An 18,439-nucleotide genomic window follows, 5' to 3' on the forward strand; every position below is an offset into this window, starting at 1 on the left:
GGCCAATGGTGCCTGAGGTAAGGTATGAGAACACCACGCCGTCCAGGTGTCAAGACCGAGAAGCCCAGTCTCCTCCATGGTTTTCTTGACAAAAATGCCGACTCTCAATCTAATCATAAGAAAATGTCAGAGAGACCCAAACTGAGGGACATGCTCCAAAATGACCCACCAGTTCTCCCAGTGTCAAGGTCATGAAGGACAAGGAACAACGGGGGAATAGCCATGGAGAAAGAAGCCTAAGGAGACAGACAACTCAATTCAACCAGAGACTCCGGACTGGACCCTAAATAGGATCGCGGGAGAGAGGAAGGACATAGGAGGAAACGGACCAAATTCTCAGGTGGCTCAAATGGCTCCTGCCCTGCTGACGTCCTTGTTCTGATAACTGTGGGGGCACACGGGGTGTCGCATTAGGAAAGCTGAATTAAGGCTCTTCAGAAACCCTATTTTAACTACTTACCTAAAATTATTTTAAAATAAAAAGCTGGCCTGGGTGTAGCGTGATGGCACACACTTGTGATCCCAGCAGCCCAGGAGGCTGAGGCCCTAAGCAACTCAGTGAGACCCTGTCTCAAAATAAGATATAAAAAGGGCTGGGGGCGTGGCTCAGTGGCTGAGCACCCCTGAGTTCAACCCCCAGTACCCAAATAAATAAATAAATAAAAGATAGAAGAGAGAACCCAGGGGTGTATATTTTATACACCAGAGAAACAGTTATGGCGAAATGTGTGCGAAAACATAGCAACTTTTGTACTGGGGACAGAGGGGAGTGGAGCCTCCTAGAAAACTGACCCTGTGGCCAAGAGGATGTCCAGAGAGAGGAGTCCTCCCTGCAGAAGGAAGCCGGGCCCTCTGACCACCCACCACAGCCTGGCGCTCTCTGTTCCCATCAAACAGTGCTGGGCACTGGGGACGCTGGGTCTGTGGAGGGCGGTGCTGTCAGAGGCCTGCTGGCCACTCACCTGCGGAGGAGCGACTGCTGCAGGTTCTTGCAGGTGGCGAGGGACTCGCCAGTGAACATGTGGCACACGACGACGTGCGGGCAACGAGCCATGAAGGCCAGCACAGCCTCGGGCTGGAGGGAGCCGCTGCGGGACACCAGGCACAGACGCTGCAGCGAGGAGCACTGGCTCAGCGCCTGGAAGAACTGTGCGTTGGCGCTGAAGTAGGGCTGCTCCAGCCTGCGGGAGAGAGCGGCGTGAGGACCACAGGGTGGCACTGCCACCGGAGCTCCTGGACGCACTGAGTGGGAGCTGCTGGTCCCCCCAGCACCCACACGAAACCTCAGTCCCTGGATGCTGGGGGGGGGGCGATCAGAGCCTCAGGGCTCCCCTGGAGACCCTGATTTAGGAGAACCGGGTGACCCAGTGCAGTCAGCACTGCCGACAACCCAAGGTCACCAGCCCTCAGTGCAGACAGGCTCAGGGCATCCCTGGCCTCCCTCAGCACCCTCCCTTCCTCATGCACTGCAGTGAACTCACTTGTGATTCCGGCCCTCAGGGCTCAGTTTGATGGAAAGACAGATGAACAAACCACAAGAAAGGGTGGGAACCTAAGGGGCTGGGGTGGGGGTGGGTTGCTCCAGCCATGACAGAGGGGAGCTTGATGACCCAAGCCACTTCACAGGCTGCCAGGAGCACCAGGGTGAGGAAGGCTGAGAGCCAGGAAGATGGGGAGGAAAACTGGTGTGCGCTGGGTAGTCCCAGCCCAGGATCTGCAAGTGTCAAAACAGGGTCTCTGCAGATAATTAAGGTGAGGTCTGCTCTAGATCCAATGACTGGTTCCTTATAAGAAAGGTGCACAGATGCACGCCTATAACTGTAATCCCAGCTACTCAGGAAGCCGAGACAGGAGGACTGCAAGTTTGAAGCCAGCCTCAGCCACTTAGGAGACAGACCTCAGCATATTAGTGAGATCCTGTCTCAAAATAAAAAATAAAACTGGGGATGTAGCTCAGTGGTAAAGTGCCCCTCGGTTAGATCCCCTAGTACACACACACAAAAAAAAAAGGCGGGGGGGGGGACACAAGGTAAAGCTCAGAGATACAAATAAGAAGATGGCAGGGCCTGGAGCAGTGCACCTGTCTACAAGTCACAGAGCACCAAGCTACCAAGCTTTGCCAGTCACCATCAAAAGACAAGAGGCATGCAGGGCGCGGTAGCGCATCCCACAGCTCGGGAGCCTGAGGCAGGAGGATCATGAGTTCAAAGCCAGCCTCCGCAAAAGTGAGGTGCTAAGCAAATCAGTGAGACCCTGTCTCTAAATAAAATACAAAACAGGGCTGGGGATGGGGTTCAGTGGTTGAGTGCCCCTGAGTTCAATCCCCAGTACTCAAAAACAAACAAAACAACAACAAAAAAAACAAAAGGCACAAGAAAGACTCTCCCTCACAGCCTCAGAAGGAACCAGCCGAGCCAGCACCTGGATTCCAGACTCCGCCTCAGAAGAGTAAACATGTGTTTGCCATTTTAAGCCACTCAGTCTGTGGTCATGTGTTCCTGTGGCCCCAGGACACTAACACAGACACGGAAGAGAGACAGAGCTGCAGTGTCTGCCAGCACAGAGAGCCTTTCATGGTAAAAGGACCAGGAAGCCTCAGGAGGCCCCTGTGTGCCTTCTACAGGAAACGCGGTCCCGGGAGAAGACCTAACAAGTGTCTCTGGAGAGCGGGCCGGAGACACCTTCGCTCTGCAGGCCGTGCACACACGCACGTGCATCATCTCACACTTTAAAAAGCTTATGTCCGGGGCTGGGGATGTGGCTCAAGCGGTAGCGCGCTCGCCTGGCATGCGTGCGGCCCGGGTTCGATTCTCAGCACCACATACAAAAAAAACAAAGATGTTGTGTCCGCCAAATACTAAAAAATAAATGTTGAAATTCTCTCTCTCTCTACCTCTCTCTCACTCTCTCTTTAAAAAAAAAAAAAAAAAAGCTTATGTCCGGGTGGCCGGTTTCTGTGATCCCAGAGACGCAGGACGCTGAGGCCAGAGGAACACAAGTTCAAGGCTAGACTCAGCAACTTATTGAGATCTTGTCTCAAAATAAAATAAAAAGTGTAGCTCAGTGATAAAGTGCCCCTGGGTTCAACATCCAGTACCAAAAACAGAAAGAAAAAAAAAAAAGCTTGTGTTTGTTCCGGAGGGAGCTACTGGTCCACTGAGCAGCTTCAAGGCAGGTGGCAAAGGGAGAGGGGACATCAGTGCAAGGCAGGCAGGAGTGGGAGAGGCTGGCCAGGCAGTACCTGGGGATGACTGTGGGCAGCTGCAGCTCAGGGTGGGGGCCAGCCCCCAGGAGCTGGGCCAGAACACAGCGCACCCAGACCCCTGGCCTTCTGAAAGCTGAGGCAGAAGGAAACAACAGGACACTTCCTGAGGAAGTGGCTTCCCTTTGCCAAAAGGGACTTCATCCATCTGAGGTCACCGGTGTCTGACCATGAGAACATGAAACCCAAGTCTTAAGAGGGCTTTGAAAGGGAGGCCACTGGGCAGTGGTCAGTCATTTCTTTCTTTTTATTTCCTGGTGGTACTGGGGATCGAACACGGGTGCTTTACCACTGAGCTACATCCACTGCCTTTATTTTGAGACAGGCTGGCTCAAACTTGCAATCCTCCTGCCTCAGCCTCCTGAGTTGCTGGAATTACAAGCATAAGCTACCACACCCTGTATCAGTCATTTCCAAAGGAGCCACCACCACCACCACTAGACTCCATGCATGGTAGGAGGCAGGACAACACTCCGGCTGAAGCCTGGCCCTATTGGGGGCACTACACATATCACGGGGAAGCTGTTCTGAGGCCCCAGAGTCCAGTCAAGCAGGTCCAGCTAGCAAGTGCCCAAGGCCCAAGCCTGCACCAATCTCCCTACAAACACCTAGCTTCAGACCTAGAACCTAGGTTCTCTACAGCTTCAGGCTTGTCATGGGGCAGACAGAGTCCCCATCACCCCACCACTGTTTACAATTTGACCCACAGGGACCCCAGGAGGCCCGTGTCTCACTGTGCACAGAGCAGACCAAGCGGATGACCTCATGGGATATCCCTGAGAAGGCATGATGAGAAATGCCCACACTGCCACATGGCAGCAAGCCTGTACTGGGGACAGTGTGCCCCCATCAGACCTCCCTTCACTCAGGTGGTGTGAACTGCACTGAACACAGCAACACCATGAACACGGCTAGCCCCAGGGCTCAGGTAAGAGGCAGTGAGCGTCCCATCTCCCTGTCTGCAAAGCTGTACAGCCTCCACCATCCCACCACCCAGGAACACCAGCAGGTCATGGTCAAGGGACAGAGGAGAGGGATCTGCAAAAATAAGAGTAAGCCCCAACTACCAAGAGCAGGGCCATCTCTGAGTGGAGTCACCAGCCGGTCCTACATAGCCACTGAACACCTAGAAAATGAGTAAGGTGCTGCTGCTGACACTGAGCTTGGGGGAAATGCAGGTTCTTCAGGGGATGACTTGGAAAAGCAAGAGCGTACTGCATACACGCAACCAGTTCCCCACCTTAGGTCCATTCTCCAAGCTATCCAGGGTGGTCCAGGGGTATAAATATATAATATATAAATACCCTAGAAAAATATATAAACATCTGCAGATCTGAAAGTAGGTAAATGGGAAAGGTGCAGCTGAAGGAGCCCTGCAGGGCTGCTCTGTCACCCCACAAAACCTTGTCCCATGCTACGAGGGTCGTCCTCAGAGATACAGGACCAATCCCAACAGCCAGAAACAGAGCAGACACCTACCCAGCCCAGGAACGTGGCCATGTGGCTTCTCGTCCCCTTCCCCAAGGACACATGGGTAACCTATGTCAGTGGAGTCCAGACAGCTAATAAGTGGCACTCTAATTTTGGATTTGAATTTTGAGCTGATTTTTCTAGAGAAAATGTCTGAACACTATTTAGTTTTGGTTCTATTTGTGTGTATGTGGTGGGGGCGGGTGCTAGGGATTAATCCCAGGGCTGTGCATGTTGGTTTTATCTTTAAAAAAACAAATCCTGAGGGGCTGGGGTTGGGGCTCAGCAGTAGAGCGCTCACCTAGCATGGGCAAGGCCCTGGGTTCGATACTCAGCACCACATAAAAAGTAATTAAAGATATTGTATCCAACTACAACTTAAAAAAAAAAAAAAAAAAAAAAAAAAACCTGAGCCGGGCATGGTGGTGCATGCCTGTAATCCCAGAATCTCCAGAGGCCGAGGCAGGGGGATTATGAATTCAAAGCCAGCCTCAGGGCTGGGGATATAGCTCAGTTGGTAAAGTGCTTGCCTCACAAGCATAAGGCCCAGGGTTCAATCCCCAACACCACAGGGGAAGAAAAAAAAAAAAGCCTCAGCAAAAGCGAGGCACTAAGAAACTCAGTGAGACCCTGTCTAAATAAAATACAAAATTGGGCTGGGATGTGGCTCAGTGGTTGAGTGCCCCTGGGTTCAATCCCCACTACAAAAAACAAATATCCTAAGTCACCCCCTGCCTGACTGTACACATGCCAGTTCCCCACCTTAGGTCCATTCTCCAAGCCATCCAGGGTGGTCCAAGGGTATAAATATATAGTAAATACCCTAGAAAAATATATAAACATCTGCAGATCTGAAAGTAGGTAAATGGGAAAGGTGCAGAGACCCCGGAGGCATGGTGACTCCCGGTAGCAGTCAACTTGGGCTTTTCCCTCCCACGCAAGAGGCCAGGCAGCATTTGTAACGTCAACCACTAGGTGGCGATGTAGGTCCGCACTGCCAGCCCTTAGTCTACCCTCCAACGTTTGTGTACTTTTGAAACTTCTCAACTGGGCAGCCTCTTTCAAATTCTTTGCTCTGAGTGTCACTGTCACAGGTCTTCAGGAGGAATGTGCCTAGTGGGGGCATCCTGTCCACACTCACTCCCCTAACAGCAGGGCCAGCACATCTGCACCTTCCCACCTCCCCTGCATAGTGGCAGGGCCTGCAGGTGGCATTTCTATGGCGCTCTGGGTGGCTGGGAGAACTGACCTAAGGTGGGAGACTGGCATGTGCAGAGTCAGACAGGGGTAAGGAAAAGGTCTCTCTCCTGACAGACCTCGTCTTAGGGTGCCTGTGGTACTGATCCTTTCCAGCCAAAAAGATCTGACCTCCAAATCCCACCTCCTGAGGGGTGTCTTGAGTCTCCCTGTAGCTCTAAGGACACAAGAAGGTCCACTCCAGAGAAGTGAGGGGCAGCACTAGACAATAAAGGTATTCAGGGGCCACTGGCATGGTTCTCTTGCCCCTGCTCAGATGCTGTCCTGGTTCCAAGGCCAGGCAACCCAAGGTGACCTGGGGTAACACTACCCATACTCCAGCACAAAGCAAGGCCTGCTATGTCTTGGGAAAGAAGGTGCCCCTGTGAGCCCTGCTCATGACCCCCTCACCTTGGAGGTGTGCCACGTTCTGCAGTTAGAACATGTTCCCACATCACCTCCTTCCCAACAGGAGTCCAGGCTGGCACAATGCTTATGTTCATACTTGGGGGAGCAGCAGCCAGCAGGTCAGTCTGGAATCCCAAGGGTTGCCATCTCAGAAAAAATTCCCCTGGGAAATGCAGGTGCCCAGCAGCCCTGGGAGCCTGTGCCAGCCTCCCATGAGCCCAGAACACCATTTCCTCTGTGCAGCTCCTGCCCACAGCCAGCAGGTGCCACCTGCTCCACCCCCTGCAGCTTCCCTGGGCTTGCCTGTCACAGAAGGCAGGAATCCAGAGGAACGGGGCCACTTGGCTGCATGCCAGAAACCGGTGTTTGTTCTGAACAGACAGTACCCAGCTCAGAGCAGACATGGTTCTGCGGCTGCTGGGCACAGGCTAGAGTCTGTGCACAGAGATGCCATTATGAGCCACGGTGAGGTTCTCAGGGTGGCCTACAAAACGCGTTTATGCCAGACGAAGTGGCACATGTCTGTAATCTCAGCTACTCAGGAGGCTGAGGCAAGAGGATCACAAGTTCAAGGACAGCCTGGGGAACTCCCCTGTCTTGAAACTAGTTAAAGGGGCTGAGGGCTGGGGATATAGCTCAATTGGCAGAGTGCTTGCCTTACATGCACAAGGCCTTGGGTTCAATCCTCAGCCAAAAAAGGAGGGGGGGGCTGAGAGCTGTGTGGGCACAGTGGCACATGACTGTGATCCCAGTGGCTTGGGAGGGCTGAGGCACAAGGATTGCAAGTTCAAAGCCAGCCTCAGCAACTTAGTGAGGCACAAAGCAATTTACTGAGGGCTGGGTTGTGGCTCAGTAGTTAAGTGTCCCTGGGGTTCAATCCCCATACCAAAAAACCAAAAGGGCTGAGGATGTAGCTCAGCGGTACCACACTCTGCTAGGATATTCAAGGAGGCCCTGGTTCCAATCCCTGGGACTTCAGAAACAAATAAAAAACACTTATCCCCAGTGCCACCTCTCATGCTGCACACATGGCCCTGATCCTGGAGAAGACATTCAACCACAGGCCCTTGTGACCACTGTGGCATTGCTGCCTCTGCAGGAATCACTCCAGCTGCATGCAGAGCAGCTGTGAAGCTGGGCAGGTTCCCTGACTCTCTGGGCCTTACCTTTCCCATCTGTGAAGTGAGGACAAACTATATTCAGGCTGTTGAGGATCTCAAAGGGGTCATTACCTGCAAGCAGGTGAGAAGCACTAGCAGCTGTCACATGAGCTCAGAGGCACAGCTGCACCACGGCAGCTGCTCCCCTGGGCAATGTGTCCCCTCATGTGCTTCCTCAGTGTTCTCTGCTGTTTCTTCCCCGTCTTTCTGACCAGTTCTCACCAGGGGCCCCCCACCCTGGTTGAGTCTATGGGTTCAAGCACCATGGCCACCTGCCATCTCTGTGCTGAGGACCCCACAGCAACTGCTCAGGGCCAGACTGCACCCCGGGCCTGACCTCACTGACCACTGTCAGGAAGCGCTCTGGAAGCAGGTTGGGGAAAATCTGTCACTTTTCATTCTCTGCCTTTTAGGGCTCTGACTCCTTGGAACGACTTAACTTTTGCTGGTTTCTGTTCTTATCAAACACTCCCTGATAATGACCAAACAGCTTGGCTGCAGTCCAGTTAGAAAATGCATGCAGTTTAATGGGCTGGCAGAAGGCAAAACAAGATCTATGAAGACCTCAGCTCTGAGCTGGCCAATTCAGAACTCCAAAGCTCACCAGGGCCCCTGACTGTAGGGGCTGTTCAACACCTAATCACAAGAAGCAATAAGGGTAGCAGAGCAGCCGCCCTCAGGGGTCCATCTGCTGGATGTATTCTGCCATCTATATGCAGCTTCCAACCCTGCGTGGCACACTGACCACGGGAGCCACTGCTCCTGCAGGAAGGCCAAGGCCATGGTGTTTCGACCTAGCGAGATCCGAGTGTGGGAGACTAGACAGAGATGAAGTAGATAGAAAACAGGGCAGGATGCGTGGTGACCACAGGGGCAGATGCACAGGAGAAGGGCATCACACCTTTTGGAAGCCCAAAAGGCTCAAAGGCAAGAGGCGGTGGAGGGGTCAGCTGCTGTGGGGGCACAGTTGCATGTGCCTGGCCACCATGTTTTCCCTAAGTGCAAAAGGGGACACCCACACCTACATTAACATCGACTCTAAGCCACAGGAGCCTGAAACCTAGCAGCCGAGTTCTCAGAGTCAGCACACCTGAGATGCACAATTCCCAAACGTGAGTACCAGGCCCCACTCCCACCCCCCCATCCCACCCCCAAAGCCCCAGGTCTGGGCCAGGCGTCTGCGAGCTGAGGAGCAAGCTGAGACCCAGCCATACGCACTCCCAGAGCAACCTGCACTGCCATCTGGAAGGCCCAGGCCCGGCCCTGGGTTCTCACTCCACAGGGATACACACAGCCTCAGCGTGGCTGAACTCAGAGGACAGTGACAGGGCGGGGCACACTGGCTAGGCTGTTCTGAAGGCGGAGGACAGGAGCAGCACAGCGCCTGCGGCTTCTGCTCACATCTCGCCAAGCAGAGCAATGAGCAGAGGTCTACGATGGACACCCCGTCTTCCCTCTGAGGGCCAAAGTCAAGCTCTGGCTTTTGACTGGTGGTAAGAAGACACTCAGCTCAGCACTTCTGCCTCAGCCGTGCTTCGGGACCAGAGATGGCACCAACCTCCAGGGACAACTGTGGGAATGACCAGCTGGATGCCTGGCCCTTGGCAAAGATATGAAGTAAGCGCACACCATTCTAGGGACAATGACACATGGGCTAAGACGTGGCTCTATGGCCCCATGCTGCCTGCACCTGCCCATCCCAGCAGCTGAAGACTTGCAGAGGGACCCTCTGATTTACCTATGCCCTGCCCCCTCCTCTTGGCCTCGTAGAACTAGATTTGCTACCTTCACATTTTGGGTGATTTTTCAAAATAAGACCTGCTGAGATTTTCGAATAGGTCTTAAGATAACAAATTCTTATTCTTTAAGTAACAGGATGTAGAACACAAAATAAAACTAACAAACAATTGAAGAAAAAAAAGTCAAAAAATAAAAAATAAATAAGTCAATTAAAAAAGTCAACAAATAAAAAATAAGTAAATAAAAAAAAGTCAGTAACTGTCACAAGAGCCCCTTCGCTCCACAGCTCTGCTCAGGGTGGGTCCACTCCAGGTGGCTCCAGAAGTGCCAGTCGGCCCCGTAGGGCCTCAGGTGAGTCTGAGGCCTATGGCCTCTACCTCCCCGCACTCTCCTGGCCTGGTCCTGCCACTCTATCCCGGGCCTCCACCTAGAGACTGTCCTGCTTCTGAGTTAATCTCTACTGTCTCCATTCTGTGCCCCTCTAGTCTGTGGGGGATGCCAGTAGGCCCCCTCCCCTGGCCGACGTCCCTTAGCACCTCACCTGCACGCAGCCCTCACCTGCCTCATCTTCTCCCACCTCCATGCAGGGTCCTGGCTGCTATAAATTTGGGGGAATTTTCAAATATCTGGGGCTTCCACAAATGCTGCCAACCACCCCAGAAGCCCTGACCCCACGGGTCCTAACTAACCATTATACATCCTCCAAGAATCACAGAGTTGGGTAGAAGGCCTCAGGTTCAAATCCTGGTCCTCTGACTTAGTGGTTCATATGGATGAGGACAATCACACCCACCCAGCAGGACAGCCATGAGGGTTGGATAAGATGGTGCACAAGGTAGCCCACATGGGGCCATCACTCAAACTACAAGCATAATGACTGCGACACTAAGCGCAGAGACCTCTGCCCCCAGCACCAAGAGGCTCTGCTAGACTGCTACTGCGCAGAGCCTCCTGAGCCCTGCACTGTGTGCAAGCTCTGAGCCCAGGGACAGGCCTCTGTGGGAACCTCCAAGTGTGCTCTTGGCAGCCTGGCTGCAAGCCTGCAGTTGAGCTGCCTTGCTCCCTCTCACCAGCCTCTAAGGCCTCCAAAGAGCCAGAAGAGGGCACAGAGGTGCCGAGGGCCCCTCACCTGAGGTCCTTTAGCCGCCTGCAGTGCTTCAGCATGTCCGAGAGGGCAGGCATGTAGACCACCTTCCCCATCATGCCCAGGTTGGCCAGCGAGAGGGACTGCAGCTGCTGGCACTGCAAGCCGATGCTGACCAGCCCAGAGCCAGTCAAGATCCCCGGCAGCTGGGCCAGTGTCAGATGCCGCAGGAAGGCCAACTGGCCAATGGCAGCCACTTCCGAGTCCCCAACGTTCTGTGCCCGGCTACAGGGTGGGAGGGAGTTGCGGATGGCAGGCTCATTGCGCGGCATGGCTGAGGAAAAGTTGGACCCAATCAGCTCGAGGTGCTCCAGAAAGGGTAGGTTCTTCAGAAGAGACCAGAACACAGAGGAAGGCTGGGGGGCTGCCTGGCCTAGGAAGGGGTTGGGGCAGGTCTGCACACCTATGCGCACCTTCTTGCCAAAGCCACGGGGCACAGCACGCATCACTGGCTGCACAGGAATACGGTCAGCCCAGGCTGCCGCATCCGCAACAGAGCACACAGGCAGGGACAGGGAGCGCAGGTGGTGTAGCCGGGCCAGGAGCTGACAGAGGTGGCCGCCTGGGCCCTCAGCACTGTGGTGGTGTGCTGCTGAGAGGTTCAGGTGCCTCAGGTTGCAGCAGGCTGCCACCAACGTCTCCAGGATACTGCTATCGATAGCATCCTCTGCCTTGCGCAACAGGGAATCAGGGGACAGGCAGTGCACGCAGCCACTGAGGTTCAGGCTAGCCAGGCTGCGGAGGTCCTTCCCGCCATTGATGACCCGCTGGATCAGGTGGCCACCAGACAGTGTGCACCGGCTGAAGCTAAAGTAAAAGGGATTGTTGAACTTCATGTGCTGGAGGAGCGAGGAGCCATTCAGCCAGGACTTGGGCAGCTGCAGGGCGTCCAGGGCCACGTTTCGGGCCATGGAGTCCAGGAGGTTCTTGGTGGCTCCGCTCTCGGCGAAGCTGCCAGGGACAGAGATGAGAAAGGCATGCAGGTTCTCGGGTGTGCGATCGCTGAGCACTGCCAGATACAGCCGCACCACCTCCTGGTTGATGTAGCCGGGGGCCAAGCGCGCGTAGAAGATGCGCAGGTTTTGGTAGTGGGGCACGTTGCTCTGGCCCACCATGAGCTGGCCTGAGAGGACAGCACCCTCGCGCGTGCGGTCCAGGATCTCAAAGTAGAGAAGCAGCTTCTGGAGACTGGCGCAGCATGGGACCACACCATAGGAGGGCGTGAAGAGCGTCTGCTTGAGTTCCCGCACCCGGCTCAGCGTGGCCTTGCATTCACTGCTCAGCTGACTGGCATCGAAGCCGGGGCTCACATCAATGGCCAGTGAGCGTAGATGCTGTAGGGCCGAGAGCACCTTGGAGAGGCGCAGAGAGGTCAGGTGGCAGCCCGAGAGGTTCACTTTCACCAGGCCACGGCAGCGGGCCACGTGCTCAATGGTGGAACCTGAGAGCCAGTAGCAGCCGGCCATGTTCAGCTGCTGGATCTCCTGGCCAATCTCCTTCACCAGCTGCTTCACCTTGTCCTCACTGGCCTGCAGGACAGGGATGGGCAGGAAAGGAAGGAAAGGGGCTAAAGGCACCCAAGTGCTTCCTTGGCCCCTAGGTGCACACTCCCCACAACGTCAGAGAGCCATGGGGGTCCGGTGGAGGCCCTCTGCTTCAGACTGGAAGAGAAGTTACCTGCCCCTCCCTACCAACTCTCCTGCCGCAAGCCAGTAGTCAGGAGACCCCAGATTCATGGGAATGGAAAGTGGTACAGCCACTGTAGAAAGCACTTTGCAAAAAACTAAACATAGAATTACCATGATTGAGAACCTACACACCTACCTATATACCCAAGGAGCAGGGAAACCAACCGACACCTGCACAGTGAGTTTGTCGCACCGTGTACCACGACAGCCAACACATGGAAACAACCAAATGACTACCAACAAAGGAAAGATGCACAAGGTGTGGTCTATCCATGTAATGGAATATTACTCAGCCATAAAAAGGAATGAAGTTCTCACACATGCTACAATGTAGATAAATCTTAAGGACATGCTGAGTGAGAGAAGCCTCACACAAAAGCTCAACTCTTATATGATTCCATTTATGTGAAATAACTACAACAGGCAGGGCTGGGGATGTAGCTCAGTTGGTAGAGTGCTTGCCTTGCATGCACAAGGCCCTGGATTCAATCCCCAGCACCAAAAAAAAAAAAAAAAAAACCTACAACTGGCAAATCCAGAAACAGAAAGTAGGCTAAAAAACAGGCTAAGAAAAGGGGGACAAAAAGCTATTATGTAATAGTTTCAAAGTTTCTGTTTATAATGATGAAAAAATTCTGGAGGTGGGTAGTAATAGTGATGGTTGTACAGGCTGTGAGTATACTTGATGCCACTGGATTATACATTTTAAAATGATTCAGGCTGGGTGCAGTGGTGTACACCTGTAATCCCAGCAGCTAGGGAGGCTGAAACAGGAAGATCACGAATTCGAAGCCAGCCTCAGCAATAGCGAGGCGCTAAGCAACTCAGGGAGACCCTGTCTCTAAATAAAACACAAAGTAGGGCTGGGGATGTGGCTCAGAGGCCAAGTGCCTCTGAGTTCAACCCCCGGTACCCAAAGAAAGGAAAAAACAACAAAAATAAAAGATTCAAACATATACAATCTCAGCCACTCAAGGGGATGAATGAGGCAGAAGGATCCCAAACCTGAGCAACTTGGTGAAACCCTATTTTGAATAAAAGGGCTAGAGGTGTAATTCAGTGGCAGAGCACTTGCCAATCATATGCCAGGCCCTGGGTTCAATCCCCAGCACCAAAAATAAAAAAAAGTCAAAACCTGCACAGGAGTCTACAATGGGAGGATCGTTTCAGCCCAGAAGCTTGAGACCAGCCTGGGCACAAAACAAGGCCCCATCGCCAAGAAAAAAAAAAGGAGAGAGAGATTAAAATTGTAAATTTTATGGATTTTAAATCAAAATTTTAAAATGATCAAAATGACAAATCTTACACTTTGTTTTGAGGCGGGGGGCATCTTGCTCTGTTGTCCAGGGTGGCTGAAGTGATCCTCCTGCCTCAGCCTTCTAAACAGGTGGGACTACAGGTGTGTGCCACTGCACCTCTATACGTTACATACATTTTATCACAACTCAACAAAATTAATAATGTAACATACAAAAAAAATTAAACTGCACACTTTAAATAAATGAATAGATTGTACGTTAAAACCATATATCAATAAAACTGTTTGGAAAAAAAATCAGGGAGCCAGATATGGTGGCATATACCTGTAATCCCAGCAACTTGGGAGGCTGAGGCAGAAGGATCACAAGTTCAAGGTCAGCTTCCGTAACCTAACAAGCCCTAAGCAACTTAATGAGACCCTGTCTCACAATAAAAAAGAAAAGGATTGGGGATACAGCTCAGTGACAAAGTGCCCCTGGATTCAATTTTCAGTACCCCCCCCCCAAAAAAGGAGAGCAAGTGCTGAGCACACACAAGGCTCCAGGTTCCATCCTGAACCCCACCAAAAAAAAAAAAAAAAAAAGGCACGAGTCCCATCTGAGGAGAAGGCCTCCAGCTGCAGTGCAGTGAGATGGCCTGGGTATGGCCATGTCTCTTGCCCTGGACCCGCCCAGGTGAGCCCACACTCAGCAGGACAGCACAGGGATTTCTCAGAAATTTTAACAAGTAACTGCAACTCCCTCGCACTGCTGAGGGTATCACAGTGACACCTTGCACCTCCAGAGCTGCATGTTCAGCTTCACAGACTTCCAGCACCACTCCGGCACCTAGCAGGTCCACTCCTGGGTCCCTATGGGAGGCAGGCCTCCTACCTCCCACACTTTTCTGCCCTGGCTTCTGTCACTTAATGCATGCTGGAGATTGCGTTGAGAGGTGGAATTCCCAACTGCACAGGACCCTGCCAGCACCCAAAGACCAGCACCTCGGCTATTTCCAACCTCCTGCCCGATGCCCACCTCACCTGATAGTCCTTCTGCAGCAACACGGTGTGGACAAGGCTCTTATCAAGACACAGGGCTGCGAGCTTCCGGCAGGTATGACGGACATTCAGAACCAGGTCTATACTAGGGACGTGGCTCAGGATGTGCAGCAGGATCTCATCAGAAAACCCCAGCAGGTGGGCGCCACCTGCCACATCAGCCGCTGCTGGGGGCACATCATCCTCATTGGACACGTCCTAAAAATAAGGAGGACATCAAATTTCTACAGGACCCCCAAGGGTGACTATCAGCCTGCCCTTCCCAGCTAAGGAGAAGAGCCCAAATAAGCACCCCTCCCCCCGTCCATGAAAAAGCAGGTGCTTTAACCAAATAACTGCGGAGCAAAGAATTAATGATATTCTTCAAAAACCCCTTTTAGATCTGCAAACCAGGATCAAAGATTAGAAAGAAGTTCACTGTGTTTAGGAGATTTTTTCCACTAATGGTGTCACTTAGTCAACTCTCAAATATTTTATACTCAAGGATGTGACCAGTCACCTAGACCCACTGATGAAAGCTACTAACTCCAGTCTCTGATGTCAAGCTCTACCCTTACAGATCCTAGGCCAGGAGAACTGTCAAGAAGCCTACAGAGGACACTCGTGTCTAAATCTCACAGGGGGCTGTGGTGACCACAGGAGACACTGCATATCATGTCCTCAGAATGCCTGCCACAGGGCTTGTGGAAGCATGATCACTAGGGTATGTAAAAACAGAGGAACCATCACTGAAAAAGAAACATACAAGTCCAAAAAACAGCACCTACTAGATGAATAAATCACGTTTTTATTTTTATTAACTTTTGCTATTGTTGCCCAAGGTCTTGCTGTGTTGCTAAACTCCTAGGCTGAAGAGATCTTTCTGCCTCAGCCTCCCAAGTAGGCAGGGCTACAGGCATGCATCCCTGTGCCTGGCTAGACTAATGACATTAAAAATCTTACAGTAATAAATAATAAAGAGGGCACAACTTATCTCCAATTTTCAAACTTCTTGGTTAGAAACTCATCTTGGTAGCTCCAAAAGATATCCACACATTTCATTTTGCTTTGCTATAAACACCTGACAAACTACAAGGTTTTCTTCCCTAATCTGGGGCTGTGGTCCAAATGCTCAAGGCCTTTTGGATTTGTACAACCAGCTAGCATCTAAGGCCACACCACCCTGAACACGCCCAATCTTGTCTGATTTGTACAACTAGGAGGGGGGTGTGCTGAGCCTCTGCTAATGTGACAGGAAATTCCCAAATTAAGGACAAAGGAGTGCTTAAGACTACATAAGGGGAGCATGTTCCTTCCCTTCCCAATGCTGAGGGCCCCCCTCCCTAATGACCACTCCCAGCAGAGCACCCACGACCATCCCTTCTGCTGCCTTTTCCAGGAATTGTGTCTACACAAACCTTCATCTGTAGTCGGCCTTCTTCCACTCTGCTTCCTGCACACAGCTGTAGGGAGGGAAGCCTTGAGTTTGTGAAACTCAGCTGCTGCCATGGCAACTGTGAAGCCCATGGAGGAAGAGCCTGACTGCACACCCCGCACTGGGGCCGGCTCTCCTGGAACTAACTGTGCCATCCCTCACCTCCTGCCCAGCCCTCCCCAGGCCCCAGAGGTGCCCCAGAGGGTCTCCCACCTGAGCTTCCCTACAAACAAAGAAGAATCCCCCATCCTCTAGAAAAGGAAGCCACAATGGACACCAAAGGACACAATCAGTACAGAAGGGCATCTACCACAAAGGTCAAAAGTTCAAGGACTCATCAAGACAGGATAAGGCCTTCCACCTTCCCTCCATATCAGGAAGCAGCAGACAGAGGAGCCTTTCCCTGGGCCCATCTTCCCATCTCCACTGTGACAAGGGTAGATGATAGCCATCAATTCAAGCCTACTGATGCTCCAGGTCGTATTCTGGGCCTACTGTTTCCAACCACAAGTGACTTTCCCTTAGCACAGTATTTAGACCAGTCATGGGGATCACCCAGGCACCTCTTAAAAACTCAGATTCCCTGCTGGGGGTGTAACCCCAGTGTTAGAGGGTTTACCTGGCACATACAAGGCTCTGGTTCAAAGGGTCCTCAGCCAAAAGGAAAAGAAAAGGACCAGATTCCCCGATCAGGCACCTGAGGCAGGGACAATCTCTATCAGCAAAGAAGACTCCAGACAGGGCCAAAGCTGAAGGGGGAGGGGCTGTGAGATCACAAGACTCCCCCATCCTGAAACCCAATTTATAGACTTATTCAAGTAAGAATGCCACAGCGAGCTTACATGGGGAGATGGGAACAGGGACAAATCACAAAATCCTCAGCACTGAGAACGTACCTCGGAGCAGAGCACTTGAACGGCTGTGTTTTTGATCCCCAGCATTGTTAAAAATAAGTAAATAAATAAATAACAAAAAAATGCTGGGCGTGGTAACACACACCTGTAATCCTGAGTAAGAAGGCTGAGGCAGGAGGATAGCTGAGTTCAAAGCCAGTCTTAGTAAAATCCTCTCTCAAAATTTTAAAAACTAATAAAGGCCTGAGGATATGGCTTAGTGGTAGAGTGCCCCTGAATTCAATCCCTAGTAGTGGGTGGGGGGAAGCCAGCATCATGAGATTCCTACAGGCATACTACTATAGTTAATCTCTTTTTTTTCTTTCTTTCTTTCTTTTTGCAGTGTTGTGGATAGAAGCCAAGGTCTTGTACATACTAGGCAAGTGCTCTTAACTGAGCCACATCCCCATCTCCCTGAATTTTTCTTAAAGCCACCTAGAAATCACAGAAATTCAAATGATGCCAGGCACAGGGGCACATGCCTATAATCCCAACAGCTCCGGAGGCAAAGGCAGGAGGATTGTGAGTTCAAAGCCAACCTCAGCAACTCAGCAAGGCCCTAAGCAACTCAGCAAGACCCTGTCTCTAAATAAAATAGGGCTGGAGATGGGACTCAGTTAAGGCCCCTTGGTCCAATCCCCAGTATCCAAAATAAACAGTGCTCATGAGTACACAGGAATGCAATCCACTGCCTCCAACCAGCCCCAGCACACTCCACAGATCATCTTTCCCATACGCTGTACCCCAAGTAAAAGATGTAGCCTGTTAGTCCACAGCATGACCCCTCAGGCTTCTTGTGGGGACAGCATCCACATTCTTCAGCGGCACTAATGCACCTAGATGAGAGGAGAAACCATTGGGTAGCAGTTCATAACACTCCCATCCTGGGAGGTAGCTGCTGGGTTTGCAACAGCCTGGTCCAAACTCAGGCTTCCTGAGACAACTTCTCTAAGTTAACACACCATGCACTCAAGAAAGGAAGCTTAGGACAGGCAAGACACTAAGAGTGTGGACCCAGACAGAAGAATGGGCTCCCACAATTTGTTTGTTTTGTGGTGCTGGGGATTTAACTCAAGGCCTTGTGCATGTTTTATTTCACAAACTAAGAACTGTGGGGCTGGGGATATAGCTCAGTTGGTAGAGCTTGCCTTATATGCCCAAGGCCCTGGGTTCAATCCCCAGCACCAGGTGGGGGAGGGAGAGGAATCTACTAACTGAACCCTTTTTTTGGTACTGAGGATCAAACCCAGGGGTACTATACCAGTAGGCTACATCCCAGTCCTTTTTTTTTTTTTTTTTAATATTTATTTTTTAGTTGTAGTTGGACACAATACATTTATTTTATTTATTTATATGTAGTGATGAGGATCGAACCCAGGGCCTCACACGTGCTAGGCGAGTGCTCTACCGCTGAGCCACAACCCCAGCCCACATCCCAGTCCTTTTTAATTTTTATCTTGAAGCAGGGTTTCACTAAGTTACTAAGGGTCTGACTAAATGCTGTGGCTGGCCTGGAATTTGTGATAGCTTCTCCACTACACCAGGAACCACTCCTGGAACAGGGATTTTACTGCAGGTTAGGCAGGGCCTCACTATGTTGCCTAGGGTGGGCTCAAGTGATCCTCCCATCTCAGCCTCCTGAGTCCTTGGCACCTCCACACCAGCCCATTTTGAACAGGGATTTTTCTTTTCTTTTTTCTTTTTTTTTTTTTTTTTTTTTTTTTT

At 51.7% G+C, this 18,439-nt stretch overlaps 1 protein-coding gene across 3 annotated transcripts in view; it reads right to left on the reverse strand.

The window, feature by feature from the left end:
* The window catches only part of Fbxl18 (F-box and leucine rich repeat protein 18), a 34,878-nt gene extending 18,639 nt beyond the window's left edge, over positions 1–16,239 (reverse strand). Inside the window, exons 1-3 of one of the 3 annotated variants that reach the window (XM_048785297.1) lie at positions 14,390–16,237; positions 10,406–11,949; positions 963–1,181 (exon numbers count right to left, since the gene is read on the reverse strand). In XM_048785297.1, coding sequence (XP_048641254.1) covers positions 963–1,181; positions 10,406–11,886 — 1,700 coding nt within the window. In that variant the 5' untranslated portion in view covers positions 11,887–11,949; positions 14,390–16,237. Of the gene's footprint in view, positions 1–958; positions 1,182–10,405; positions 11,950–14,389 lie in introns of those variants that run through there. The other 2 variants (XM_048785299.1, XM_048785298.1) reach the window with 2 other exon arrangements.
* Between the last annotated feature and the right edge of the window lie 2,200 nt (positions 16,240–18,439).

Source organism: Marmota marmota, unplaced genomic scaffold (assembly GCF_001458135.2).
Source record: "Marmota marmota marmota unplaced genomic scaffold, marMar, whole genome shotgun sequence".
NCBI lineage: Eukaryota > Metazoa > Chordata > Mammalia > Rodentia > Sciuridae > Marmota > Marmota marmota.